The sequence below is a fragment of the Toxorhynchites rutilus genome, chromosome 3, assembly GCF_029784135.1.
Source record: "Toxorhynchites rutilus septentrionalis strain SRP chromosome 3, ASM2978413v1, whole genome shotgun sequence".
In the NCBI taxonomy this organism is placed as follows: Eukaryota; Metazoa; Arthropoda; class Insecta; order Diptera; family Culicidae; genus Toxorhynchites; species Toxorhynchites rutilus.
Window position 1 is genome coordinate 27,158,198 of NC_073746.1, and position 15,160 is coordinate 27,173,357.

Below are 15,160 nucleotides of genomic sequence, written 5' to 3' on the forward strand. Positions count from 1 at the left end.
TGAAGAGAGTATCACCTTTCCTGCCTCACAAAGCTCTGATTAACTTCTATTTTGCATGCATCCATTCTCAACTCCAATACGGGCTACTGGTTTGGGGCTATGCATGCAAAACAAGACTTAAAAAAATACAAACATTGCAGAACAGGTGTCTTAAAATAATTTATAGGCTACCGAGTTTGTACTCAACTCTAGACCTGTATCAAAATGAGACTCACAGTATCTTGCCTCTTATTGTATTGCGGGAACTTCAGTCTTTGAAACTTATACATAACATATTACACAATAACAACATACACCATAACATGACAATCCCCACCGCGAGTCATCATTACGTTACACGACAAGCACAACACTTATTACGAACTCGAGCAACATCTAGCATTGGTCAACAGCGTTTTCTTTTTAATGGACCGTCGCTATTCAACAGTTTACCTTCGCATATCAGGGCGATAACCAGTATAGACTTGTTCAGGGCAAAGCTGCGATTGCTCCTGAAGACGAAAATTAACTCTTTTTTAATATAGATATTTCAATTTTTTATGTAGACAGACTGACAGACAGACATAATTGTAGACATACAGTAGTCTGATCTTAATAATTAGTGCACTTTTAATTTTAATTGTGCACTCTTTTTGGATCCCTTAAAAGAATATCATTTCACTGGGATCCAACAGGTACTAATTGTTATGTATTGTACTCTTACCTCTAAGTGTTGTAGCGTCCTGTGAAACAAAAAAAAAGGAGACCAACTCTAGGAAGCTCGAGTATGAGTTTCTTAGAGATGGGGGTGAGAGGAGGGAAAAAAAAAAAAAAAAAAAAAAAAAAAAACTGGGATCGCACTGTTCTGACCGACCTCTCGATCCACCACAACCGCCCAGATATAATGGTTTACGACAAGAGCGACCGCAAAGTCACCATCATCGATGTCGCTATTCCACTGAACCAGAATCTGGAGGAGACCCACGGTCGCAAAATCTGCAAGTACCGACCATTGGCCGTGGAGCTCAAGGAACTGTGGGGGCTAAGGGAGGTCCCAAGAATTGTTCTAGTCGTTCTCTCTGGAACTGGAATTGTCCCGAAGACACTTCTGGAAGCGCTAAAGGTGTTGAACATGGAGAAGGAATTGGCCTGCATCCAAAAGTCGGTCATCCTTAGCACCTGCGCGATTGTCCGACAATTTCTCGGTCAGGACTGAAACAGCACGAGCATGCAGATACGTGCATTCCGCAGAGCCTAGTCCCCCTTTGGCATTCAGAAGCCCGGGGGCAGGTGAAAATTCTGGCTAGGTTCGCCTAGTTAAGAAGTGAGATAAGTCTGCCAAATAAAGATATAAAATGATGGCGTTATCCAACATGTAGCATACCCTCTATAGAGACGAACCAGCCTAAGGGGGGACCCCGGGAAATCGAAAAAATCGAATTTATTTTTATTGCATTTTTGGGAAGCTTATGCCCCAGAAATGTTGTCTTAAAAGGATTTTTCAATATGTAATTTCGTTGGAAAGTATAGTATAGTATAGTAGCCAATAGTATGGAGTCACCTCAAGGGATATAGTATGACTGTACGAATTTTTAAACGCGTTTTTCTCGAAACCATGGTGGTATCGATATCTCAGGCTGATTTGACTGAAATATTTAATCAGCATGTATAAATGAATTATCTAGAGCGTTTCATAGCCGTTTTTTGATATTTGAATTTTTCGATTTTTTATGAGCTTCATTGATTTTACATGAAAAACAACTCGTTTTTAACAAAAATGGCAGCCATTTTGGCTATTTTACGAATTTTCTAAAACCCCTATGCAACCCCCCCCCCCCCCTATGCTCTAGGTATTGTCCTAAAGTTTCAAAATATTCATTGGAATTCGTTCTGCGACACCCCGTTGCTTCAGAACCGCTACCACCAGCAAGGTACCGATTTTCAGACAGCGTTCTCTTAGTTCTCTAAAGCAGTAACATTTCCGGTGAAATTTTGATTATTTAGCGATTATTATCTCACACCATACACACCGACACTGAGAGCCTACGAAACATCAACTTCATAACGGTAAAATAATGAAACTTCGTGTGTTTCTATGAACGCGGGGGAGAGAAAATGGCACATGGAAATATAACTTTTATTCGTCTTTTTCGACGTGATTTCACAAATATTCACTCCTCACTATCACATTAGCCTCATATTCAGCGGGAGCTCTACAAAAATGTACGTTTTTAATTGATAAATAGCATTTTTACATGGATGCGGTGGGCAATCAAAGATAAACACAACGACTGACGTCACTATTTGCTAAATAGTTATGGCAGCGCATGCTATGTCGCTTGAAACTCGACCATCTTCATTACCTTTTTTCCAGAACATTGGTGACAATGATTGTTGTATGTGACATTTTAGGCTCTTCATGAATCCACCAAACCAATCTCTTCCGGATAAGCGAGTTTTGAGATTGAACGGATGAGTAATTTTTTTTTTAGCAAATTCAAATGCCATTTCCTGGATATCATATTACGTCAAACCACATAGTTGATTTTTCAGATCGATAATATGATTGAGCATCTCTAGTTCCTTCTGAGGTGAAAAACGGTTCTTTTTGATTCTTCGAGTGCGGCCAAAGAATTTCGCATGAATCTCTTTAGTGTTATTCGAGTGTTTTCACATACTTTCGATGCGTTTTCTTTCAATCATAGTGCTTGCTTTGTTCATGCTACTGATGCCTCCTCCAAGTTGAGCCGTACTTTTCGAGATAAAGAGGGTGTCCAAATCACCCCCACTGACCCTAGTAGAAAATCATTAACGGGATAACGTTTGCGGTCAGTGCGTTCTGGTACGATGATATTGACGACGCTGAATGCCATCAATTTGTGCGTTATTCTATGTGAGATACTTGAATAATCTATTCTCAATCATTTACATTTCAGTTGTCCTCCGAAAGACGCTGACATACACGTGATACACAAGTGAAATACAGCGTTCGTTCTACGGGCAATGAGAAAGTAGAGAGAAAATATTGCAATTTAAACACCGCCACTTCTCGATAGATTGCAGAGATATTTGCATCAATCGATAAGAAATATTTTTACGCGCCTATTACAATAAATAATATACATTCTTCGAAACTAACTATTGAACAGCTTGAAAATGTCAAACATTTTCTAAAATCCCGGGTTCAGAATGGTCAAATGTCATAAGTAATTGGTGCTCTCTCAGTTGTGAGCAATTAATGTAGCGATAATGATGCAACATGTTACGGTGCATCGAACAGAGATATAAATTACGTGACCGCGACATTTTCTGCTAGTGGCACTCTGGACACTGATCAGCCAACGTCATATGTCAAGGCTGCAAGTTTAATTGAAAACATTGCCGCTTTGCCAATCACTCTCATAGCTCAGAACAATCAATCTGTGCAATGAATGCCATTTGGTTGGTTTGCCAATTTGGAAAACCAAAACTGCCGTAATCTCGCAAAGTGACGCAAGCGCCAGAGGGAGAAATTTTCAGTACGAGTCTTTTCGCTAAATTGCATGTATAATTTGCATACGCGTACATTACGAAAATCTTATCTGTACAAATTGTGTACAATTGATGGAAAAACATTGCCATCGGCTCGATTTTTGAAAAAAATGCAGTTTCATTTAAGCTATGTTACCAACGCCAGTTTGTTGTGGAAACAGAAAATTTTAATCGCTGTTTCAACAACCGATTGGCGTTCATCCATCAAAGTATGGGAGAATCTGTTTCCAAATATTTTCTACAACATGCCACCGTTGAGTGGAGCATGAGGTTGCATCAGGTAGAAGATTTCTACACATTTTCCGTCTTTGTAGCGTGTCGAGCGGGCCAACGTAGTTGAGAACCCGATTGTAACAACTATGGACAGCACCTTCTTTTCCAATCCAAAATGCAATTGAAACACCGTGTTGAATAAGATAATGCCGTCCGAAATTATCCGATGTAAAGCAAATACAGTTTACGCGAGGAGTTTTGTTATAAGATGCGTTTCGATGAAGATTTTAGAAGAGTGCAGCTGTTCAGTAAATCCGACATTTACCCTTCGATCAACTCTCAGCTTCAATTCATCCGAAAAAGACATTGAGCAAGTGATGTAAGTGGACATCGTCAAGATGCTTTGACCCTTGATTGATGTTGTTATTTGAAATTTGTTGTCCCTTCTCGTTCATTCTATGTCATCAGAACGGATTAAAAATCACATCGCATCAGATTCAAATTACGTTACATTAAAAGGGAAATGGCGCTTGCGCCACATCACAGTGGAAATGGCGCTTACACCATTCCGTTTTCAAGCTTTTACCGGGTCATTTTTCCACATTTCTATAAAACTTCGCGGTCGTTTGAAAGAATTTGGTATTCTTTATCGATCTAAAAGTAAAATGTCAATTTTGGCGCTTGCGTCACTTTGCGAGATCACGGCAGAAAACTATACTCTTTATCGGCCGTTTGATAACTGGTAAGATTACTGATGAATGTTTTGAAGTATGTGTTTCACCTTGTTCTTAGTCTGTTTACAGAGTATTTAAATATTTCGATTCATTTTTTCTCCGTCAGTTAAATTGAATTTTATCAAACAAATCGTTTTTTTTTCAGAAAATTCCCGGAATTTTTTTCTCCAAATTTCCTGGAACCCTCGCATACATGGTCTGGACCACCTTAAGTTCCTATTTTTGGACACAGCTGATGATGCGTAATGTACGGCCAGAACACAATATCTTCATCCTTGTGGTGTTTTTTCACAAAAGCAACCATTTTTGGCAAACTGTTCTTCGTGTAAACTTCCTATTGACCACTATTCGTCTGTACGTAAGGATGAGATATGCCATACCTGGGGACGATATTTTCGGTCAAGGAATAAAGATTAATTTACAAATTAATTAAAACATCTTTATTATTATAAATCCTAACAACGATTTTGGGTGACATGCGGTTGAAATCCCTTAATGATTTCGTTACATGCTTCATTTTCAATTTCGTAGAGTGACTCTCCATATAGAAATTGAAGCCGTAGTCATACTTCAAAAAAACTTTCCCGTCGATGCAACAATCACACTGTCACCTATGGAATAATAACCTGACTTTTGACCATCTGTTATTCACGATATTTTAACACGTTCCCAACACGCCCTTTCCTAGTTCAAATTGAAACGGATTTTTAAAAATTATTTGACAGAATAAGCACCTAAGTGTAACTATAGGATATATGCAAAAATAATAAAATTATAACCATATTATGTTAGTGTTTATACTATATCTTTTATTAATTTATAGTACGTATGGTTTGTACTACAGTTTTTTTGCGAAATCCATATATGACTTTGGCTTGTGTTAGTGTTGTCTATTTGTCTACAAATTAAGAAGTATATTGCTAGATCATGTAAAAGTTGTCTACAAACTATATGTGATCTTCATTTAATAATTTATCCGGAAGTTGGGCCCCGCAAGGAACCCATAAACGTCGCGTTGGTCGACGAACGTGTTAACAGAACATCAGACAAAGATGCATTTGATGCATCAGGCTATATCGAAGAAGTCCTATTTACGCTTGGCACGCATTCAGTTTTATTACGTTTCATAGTTATCCCAGATTCATTACAAATACATATTGTGACTCAAGTTTCGTTATACTGGTACCAATTGACAACGATTCTAAATATCTAGCGAATCAACGAATCCTATTTTATCCATACGAATCACTCATTCCGTTTCACCTTCTCATAAATCCAATCCGCATAACGGGCCACGTTGGTGAATACATCGGAGAAGTCCTCCCGCTTACAATTCGCGTGCCCAAAGCTTGAGATCGCCGCCAGGAAGTATCGTGCCTCGAGAGGACTGTTCCACGAGTACTGAAACGGTGCTGCACCCATATAATGCGAGCAATCATTCTCGCCATCATCGTGGTTGTAAGTGCTGCATATCTGACCACCACTGGTATCCAGCGGGATGTTCGTCTCTGCGTACTTTTTCCTGCATCCATTGAAATCAGCTATCTGAACCACATTCCGAATCATCGGTTTTTCCACGCGGGAGTTTTTCTTCCATCCGATGATGTTAAATGTTTTGTCCGTTGGAAGGGTGGCTCTCCTCGCTGGCAGACATATCGGGGTCATCGAGGTTGCTTGCTCCAATCTAACCAGTGCGATATTGTTGGCAAACTTTGGATTGTCGTATTCCGGATGCGCCGATATGCTATGAACCGAGATTCGTTCCGATGTGGTTCTGATCGTTCGGCCATCCATCTCAAATATGTCGTTTATAGTGTCCAGTCGATAATCATTGAGCCGAACCGAGCGACTGAAATTTTGAAAAATACATTGTTATGTTAGGTGAAATTAAATTATGAACTTTTACCCACATAGTTGACAACCTTTTCCTTTGAACACAATGTGCTGCGGTCAACAAAAACCTAGGATGAATCAAAACTGCATGGCATACGTCTTCCAAAACGCGGGTGTTCAAGTTCAGAAACTCTATCACCGCTAACCAGGGATATTGATTCAACAATCGTTTCAATTCCTCAGGCGTTCCCACGGGGTAACTATCTTTACCACAACCCCGAATTCCCAGCAAATTTGCTTGTTCAGCACTATCAGAGGCCAATGGTGAAGGAATATCAACAGGATCGGTGTCAATGGAGACAGATGCCGTGATAGTAACATGCTTTCTTATCCAGCTGATATAATGCGCTGCATCCGTGAACACAACATAACTTGTACTGTCAATCTTTAACGTGTTTGGATCTGATCTTCCGTTACTCACAATACCCCTCAACACCCAATTGTTTCCAACACGGAGGAACAAACCGCCCCCACTATCACCGGGTCCAGCTGCCGTTCCATTTGAATACCCCGCGCAAAAGGATTTCTGCTCATGATAAACTCGCGAATAATGATTGACGTCACTGTCTAAACAATCCTGTTTCGAGACGATTGGCACCGTTGCTTCGTTCAAATTTTTAGGCAATCCAAAGTTCTCGTCCAAGCCCCAGCCAACAATGTGGCCAACTTGTTTGACTATTTTGCCCAGCGCCGTATCGCCCTGCCACATACAAATCGGTTGGACATAGTTCGTATAGGTGATCTCGGTATACAGCTTCATCAGAGCAATGTCATTTTCAAAGTTTGATTGATCGTAATCGTCATGTCGTATAATCTTATCCACATCATGATCCTGTGAATATTTTCCCGCCGTCTCCAAATTGGTCAATCCAACTTTTATATAAACCCTACTAGCGGGAAGACGCTGTTCTCCAACAGGATCAATGGTGCAGTGAGCAGCCGTGATCACAAACTGCTCCGTCAGTACGGTAACTCCACACGCATACGAGCTCGATCGCTGATATCGATGGAACATAGCCCCGTGCCAGGGCCATGCCCCCGCTATCGCTCGGTACCCATGGCTGATGTACTGCTGGGCTATCACTTTTTTCTGACCACAGGTGTCCGCTGAAAGACAGATTTGAAGGTGGTGATTCCTCCCGATAATATCCTATGTTTACCACAAAACTTACCAGAAGCTGCATCCGCGAGTATGCTTAGAACCGCAAATATAAGTGTGATATCAGCCATGATCAACAACAGACTAAGGTCGATCAAGTATTTCACCGCGAAGTGAAGATTCTCGGGAAACCCCCTCGTAGAGCGACGATCGCCCAGACGAAAACCTGAATCAGAGCTCCGAACCGAAGGTGCGCAAATGGTCTTGATAAACGACAGGCCGTGATCGGCTGAGGGCACTGTTGAACAATATTGCAACTAATAACTGATGGTCGACGGATTTCACGCTAGCTGGGAAACGATCTTCATTTCATTGATAGAGACAACACGTTTTGCGTTGGGGATGGGAATTTTGGTTCGATTTAAACACTTTCTATGATTTTGATCATTGGAGTCCAACATTTGAATAAAAATGTTTATCCCGAGGAGGTAAATGATCGTAAGGTAAATCCCAGTTCTTTGATTTATGAGAGGATGATACGTGGGGGACAAAGATCACCTAGGCTGAGAAGTGACAAGTTCATGTTGGTTGAAAACCATCATATTAGAATCTTCAGTGATTTCTATCACCACCAGCATATACAGGATGTTCAATAAGTTCGAATACACTTTAAAAATGTTAAATGTATGTGTTAAAAACGAAAATACAAGATATTCTCTTCTGCGTCAATTTTAATTTAAACGTTTCTCAGAGGAATCGCAAGGGCATGCCCCTGGTCCATCTGCATTTCGTCCCAGATCTTGGAAATGAGCTTCTTAAATTGGTCCATAGTGCTCAGTTTATGTTCGCTCTGCTTAGCCAGCATGTACGACCGTACATAAAAGTCCAGGGGATTGAGGTCCAGGGAGCTGGGAGGGCACAAAGTCTTTTCGTGAAATCAGTCAAATTCTCCCGACACCGCACTATTCGCCAAGATATCCTCCTCGTGGGCCGATACGCCGTCCTGTTGATAGACGTACAATCAATGACAATCAATGTGCTTGCTTTGTTCATGATACCGTTTCCCTCCACCTGTTGAATTTTACCAAAGTTTTTCTACGTTAGGTACATACTGAGACGAGACATGACAATAGGGGGCCGATTCCGGACCACCTCTTCTGTCAAACTCGGACCACTTGCAACTCGGCTTCTGATTGGTTAATGGGGAAAATAGTTGACAAAGATAAATATACAAAACTGGGATTTCCAACATTTTCACAGTGTTGCCAATTATATTCAAAATTGAATAATAGTTGCATGCACATTTCATTTTAGCGAAAATTTCTATTATGGATTCTTTGTAAGTTCTCGTTTCTATTACGTCCGGTGGTCAGTTCCTGAAGAGAGGGAAACATTGCATCGGAATTTCTACCATACATCTTTTTGTGATTCTCTTGCCATCGAGCAAAGCATAATAGCAGCGGCCTAGCAGAGATGAACATTCAATTATTTTCCAACCGTAAAGCAGTTAGCATTAAAATGAGGATCAAACAACAAATAACAACCAAGGCAGCAGAAAAAGTATTTAAAATCATGTTGGAACCTGAATAATGCATACATACCAACAACAAAAACCTGAATAAACGCTATGTTATATTTTGGAAATGTATTATTTTATCAATATTTCATAACTGTTAGTGTTTGAACGATATCAAAGTTCAATTATAAAGCCTTATTCCTGTATACACTTCACGGTGAAAACGAAATGAATTGTATCATCTGGATACGAAATTAGTTTTTAACAAGTCTAACTACTCGGGCCGAACGAAGGCACTTTTAAATTGTTAAAATCTGAATGAAAATTTTTACTTGGCGTTATTTATTTACTTGAAGCACGTCTTTCTTACCCTAACTTGAGCTATTTTCGATACACTTTCCGATATGATATCCGCATTAAAACTTATCATTATAATATAAAATTATCTTCAGATACAATTTTTGTTCGAGATTATTTTACCAAATGAAGAAAGTAAAAATTTTCATTTACATTGAACACTAATTTAATACGGAAAAGTTAATTTTTATTCATAATTTCTATTTGAACAGGTTCAATTACACCTGAAGACTCATCATTGCTTTAATTCGTGAAACGAAATTTAATGGCTTGTCGTTCATTTTGATTTCATCGTGAAGTGTAAACGGTAAGGCCCATAATCTCTTGATGAATAAAATGAACTATGAATTTAATTCATGTATTTCAACACATACTCCAACTATCAAATCTACGTTTTCTATTTAATTTTTTACATTTAATTTTTTTTGCACACCAAAATAACAGGAAAGTACTTATTGTTTGAAATATGTGACATTCGGTTGAACAATTAATACAAAAAATTGTGCAGCTCAGAAAATACATGATACGAAGAACACATGTTTTTCATGGGAAAATAATCTCCCGAAATTTTATAACATTGGTTGACGAAAATGCAGAAAGAAGAGTAAGAAGCCAGTTGTCACGTCTTGTCTAAGACCATTTGACGCGCTTGCAAGAAAACAACAGAAAACTGTTTTTCTCAGAATGTTGATCTGTTCCTCCTACGTGTTGGTATCCGGTTTCGTTATTACACCCAAAACACAGTCTTCAAAATGCAACTCGGTGCTGATGCGCAACAAAATTTTTGTACCCAGTTGAGCTCGCACTCCTTGAGCACACATGCGCTCAGACGAATGAGCACGCTCCGAAACACAGATGAAATGTTTGGTTGTCAGCACCGTTCTTATGGCGGGTTTACATTAGGGAGATCTATAGCTATAGATGGATTTATTCACGTGAAAATAGGTGTAAACGGGTGAGAATAAATATGATATATTTTATATTTATAATTTGAATAAATTCAGCATATGTAAACGCTTGTGAATTTCTCACTGGTGAGAAATCACTAAAGTTGGATGCAGTTCTACTTCAGGTGAATAAATTCACCGAAAATATGAATATATTCATTATAGAAGTTCACGCTAGTGTAAACGGTTGATGCGATTTCTATAAATCTCATCATATTTCTTCACATGAATATATCACTAGTCTAAACCCACCCTTACGTCCAGTTTTAAGCTGAAGGAGGCGAAGTATACAGAGTTGGAGCAGCTGCATCGATCTCAAGAAACACGAAAGTTTTATCAGAAGCTCAACGTATCCCGCAAAGGCTTTGTGCCACGAGCCAAAATGTGTCGGGATAAGAATGGGAGTACTCTGACGGACAATCGTGAAGTGGCGGAAAGGTGGAAGCAACCTGTTGCGGCAGCTCATTAGAAAATAAATATATTGTGAACCCTACTTCTAAGCCAAGTTACATTGTGGTAATAGATTGCAACATGCGAGGGAAATATTTCAATATTGAAAATTATAGTAAAATTATAGTATACCTCACTCTCTCTAAGTATTAATTCTCCTGATATAAATCGCTGATCTCAGCAAGAACAATATAATCTATTGAAGCAGATAACTCTTTGTAACGAGTATTCAGCATCCAGTTAATAAAAGGACATCTTTGAAATAAGACGTAGTTTGCGCAGTCAGCCTTTTTCTTACTACAAGTTGGGTCCATTCGGAAGGCTGCAAAATAGGAGCAGTATCCTCGCAATTTCCTCAAATTCAATCATCGAGAACACGTGCAAGCTTCCTGTCCGCTTCAGGATAGTTTCCGCGGCTAAGATCCGGAACACAACCCTTCGACGAAGACCTGAATGGCGAAGCAGAGGACCATGGCGGCGGGGAAAGCAATTTCGTCGGCGAGACAAGCGTGGAGGACGCGCCAGCTCCAACGATAAGCGAAGTTAAGGACGCTATCAACCAACTGTAGGACAATAAATCCGCTGGGAAGGATGGCATCGGAGCGGAGCTTATTAAGATGGGCCCGGAGAAGCTGGCCATTCGTCTGCACCGGCTGATCGTGAGAATTTGGGACGCAGAACGACTCCCGGAGGAGTGGAAGGATGGGGTTATCTGCTCGATCTACAAAAAGGGCGACAAGCTGGACTGTGAAACTATCGTGCAATCACCGTCCTCAATGCTGCCTACAAAGTGTTATCTCAAATTATTATCCGTCGACTATCACCAATTACGAACAGATTTGTGGGAAGTTATCAGGCCGGCTTCGTTGAAGGACGGTCAACGACGAACCATTTTTTTTTCGTTGCGACAGATCCTCCAGAAAGGCTATGAATACAGACTCCCACGCACCATTTGTTCATCGATTTCAAAGCAGCGTATTATACCATCGACCGCGAAGAGCTATGGAAAATTATGAACGAGAACGGCTTTCCCGGGAAGCTGATTAGACTGATTAAAGCTACGATGGATGGTACGCGGTGCTGTGTGCGGATTTCTGGTGGACTGTCGAGTTCATTCGTATCCCAGAGGGGACTTCGCCCCTCTTGCTTGATGTTCAACATAATGTTACAGGGGGTTATGAACCGAGAGGATACAAACACGTGGGGCTCGATTTTCAACAAATCTGATCAGTTCATCTGCTTTGCTAATGGCGTGGATATTGTCGGCAGAACATTTGCGGCGGTGACTGAAGCGTACACCAGCCTAAAATTCGAAGCAGCGAAGATTGGATTAAAGATAAATGCGTTCAAAACGAAGTACATGCTGGCAAGCGGAACCGACACCACTTAGGCAGTAATTTAACCATCGGCGGCGAAGAGTTCGAGGTTGTTGACGAATTTGTCTACCTTGATTCACTGGAGACGGCGGACAATGACAACAGCCGCGAGATTCGGAGACGTGTTATAAGCGGAGGTCGTGCCTACTATGGGCTTCACAAGCAATTGCCGGCGAACAGACTGAGCCAAAGTACAAAATGTACACTGTACTAGACGCTTATTAGACCGGTTGTTCTCTACGGCCATGGAACGTGGACAAAGCTCGAGAAGGATCTGCGAGTGCTCGGAGTTTTCGAAAGACGAGTACTAAGAACGATCTTCGACGACGTGCAGGAGAACGGAGTATGCAGGCGCAGGATGAACCATGAACTCGCACAGCTCTTCGGCGAACCCAGTATTCAAAAGGTGGTTGGTGGGCAGGGCATGTTACAAGAATGCCGGACAACTACCCTGCGAAGATGGTGTTTGCCCCAAATCCGGTAGGTACAAGACGACCAGGAGCACAACAAACTAGATGGTTAGACCAGGTGCAGCGAGATCTGGCGGCAAGCACGCGATGCCCAAGAAATTGGAGACCGGCAGCCCACAGCCGAGTAAATTGGAGGAAAATTTGTTCATCATGTCATAAGACGGAAAGCCAATTAAATAAATAATAAATCATTCAGAATCCGGAGTCATAAAAACGAACGTACTTCGAGATTGTTTGAAGGTACAAAAAATGTCTGAAAAGTTTAAAGCTCCTCTAAAACAAACAAGAAAGGAAGGAAGGTTTGCAACACGGTGCAAACAAATAAAGAATAAGTTAACTTGTTGATTCTTCTGAATGACATTTATCAACGTGAGAGTTATAGTTTAAAGTCTCTATAATATAAAACAATCGATCACTAACCCAAAATACTATGTATTTCATATTTTGCAACCGATTGTAATGTTCTCCTCGATATATCTGTGGGAACTGAGCGAAATACGGGCCCCGAACGGTAAAAAAACAAACTATAGATAACGTCTTGTAACTTTTACCAAAAGAAATCAACGAGCGTTGGTTTTTATTTAGAAATCGTACAATAAACATGATATCTTTTCATTACAAGGTAGCAACATTTAATTTTATGTATCTGTGTATATGTGCGTATGCTTATACCCACAGGTTTCCCCCAGTTACACTAGTAACCTGACACGGTGACCGGATGGTGTAACTTTAGTTCGTTGGTCTTCTTCAGGATACTCCGCCAATTGTTGGCTACACACGTATGCAGGTTTGATCCTATCGATTGAAATACGTTGTGACTTCCCGTCGACTAGGACATCCATAAATTTTTCGTCGCGACGAAGCACTTCAAAAGGACCATCATAAGGATGTTGAAGAGGACGTTGTCATCTCTGTTGAATACATGGGTACATTCCTTCAATTCTGTATTGACGAAGATTTGACGGCCACCATGACGGCTTGAATCAGTAGGTTTGATGTTTTCGAAAGTACGATGCAGCATTTAAAAAAATTCTGATTGATCGACATTTTCCGATGGTTGGTCGAGAAATTCTCCTGGAGTTCGAAGTTATTGTCCGTATACCAAATCTGCAGCAGTGCATTTTAAATCATTTCTATAGGCAGTTCTCAATCCTAATAAAATTAATGGTAATTCAGAATACCAGTCTTTTGCATTCACACACATAATAGCCGCTTTGAGAGTCCTGTGAAACCTCTCAATCATACCGTTTGCTTGAGGATGATAAGCCGTTGTGCGTATGTGATGCACTCCTAATATACGCGTTAGCTCCCGGAAAAGTTGAGATTCAAATTGACGGCCTTGATCAGTAGTCTAATTTTCCGGAACACCGAAGCGGGCAATCCACGTACTGTACAATGCTTGGGCCACTGATATCGCTTAATGGTACTGCTTCTGGCCATCTGGAAAACCGGTCGATCATTGTTAGCAGGTAGCGATGTCCTTGCGATGGTGGAAGTGGTCCAACCAAATCAATATGAACATGACAAAACCTTGCTTTTGGCAGTTCGAAATACCGCAATGGAGAAATAGTGTGACGAGATATATCCGATCGCTGACAGGCGAGACAATTTCGAACGAAAATGTTGATGTCCTTGTTCATGGAAGGTCATATAAAACGTTCAGTTGTCAGCTTTCTCGTCGGCCGTGCACCAGTATGAGCGATTCCGTGAAAATGCTTCAGAATGTCGCTCCGATGTCGCTTTGGAATGAACGGCCTGGACGTCCACAAGATATATCACAAAAAACACGAAAAGGGCATTGTGGTGCTGTTTTTTTTCGAATTTTAGCGTGGTTTTTGAAGATTTCTCTTCAACAACCTTTTAACTTTATGTCTTCTTGCTGATCTTTTTCTTTTTTACTATTTCTTCGTAATTTATGCACGTTGAAGTGCGAATACTCTCCACTCGCGATAACGCATCAGCAACATAATTTGCTTTTCTGCTCTCATGCTGAATATCTTTCGTGAACTCAGAAATATAACGAAGATACCGTTCCTCGTGAGGCAACCGTGCGTTAGAATCGACTCCCAAGGCGTAGGTTAATGGACGGTGATCTGTAAAAATAGTGAAACTTCTCCCTTCGAGGAAATATCTGAAATATTTTACTGACATTTTCATGGATGTCAGCTCTCGTCGGAATGTAGAGTAGTTTTTCTGTGCCTTAGAAAACTTTTCTGAATAGAAACCAAGTGGTTCCCAAATATTGCCATTCAGTTGTTGCTAAACAGCCCCTGCCGCGGTGTTCGAAGCGTCTATCATTAATCCAAGTGGTTTGTTCGAATTAGGATAGTGAAGAAGCGCTGCTTCAGCCAGAGAATTCTTACATTCGTAGAAACTGGAAATTGCTTTTTCGGACCAGATCAGCTTGCGTCTATCATTCTTGCGGTTGTCAGGAATCAAAATTCGAAGTTCAGCTTGTAGATCGGTAGCGTGTCGAATAAATCGCTTGTAGCAATTTAGTATGGCTAAAAATCGTCGCAGCTCTGTTACAGTCGATGTGCATACTGCAGAATTGACTGCACCCGTGATGGAAGCGGCCGAACTCCAGCATTGTTG

At 40.6% G+C, this 15,160-nt stretch overlaps 2 protein-coding genes across 2 annotated transcripts; one reads left to right on the top strand and one right to left on the bottom strand.

Annotated features, from left to right (window-relative positions):
- Nucleotides 1-4,915: 4,915 nt before the first annotated feature.
- LOC129776203 (polyserase-2-like) lies at nucleotides 4,916-8,050 on the bottom strand. Its single transcript, XM_055781704.1, has 3 exons — nucleotides 7,523-8,050; nucleotides 6,368-7,457; nucleotides 4,916-6,306 (listed from the first exon to the last, which is right to left on the bottom strand). The coding sequence occupies exons 1-3, from the start codon at nucleotides 7,578-7,580 to the stop codon at nucleotides 5,703-5,705; spliced, it is 1,752 nt and encodes a 583-aa protein (XP_055637679.1). The 5' UTR covers nucleotides 7,581-8,050; the 3' UTR covers nucleotides 4,916-5,702.
- Nucleotides 8,051-9,982: 1,932 nt separating this feature from the next.
- LOC129779590 (uncharacterized) lies at nucleotides 9,983-10,951 on the top strand. Its single transcript, XM_055787154.1, has 2 exons — nucleotides 9,983-10,277; nucleotides 10,534-10,951. The coding sequence occupies exons 1-2, from the start codon at nucleotides 10,075-10,077 to the stop codon at nucleotides 10,736-10,738; spliced, it is 408 nt and encodes a 135-aa protein (XP_055643129.1). The 5' UTR covers nucleotides 9,983-10,074; the 3' UTR covers nucleotides 10,739-10,951.
- Nucleotides 10,952-15,160: the final 4,209 nt, after the last annotated feature.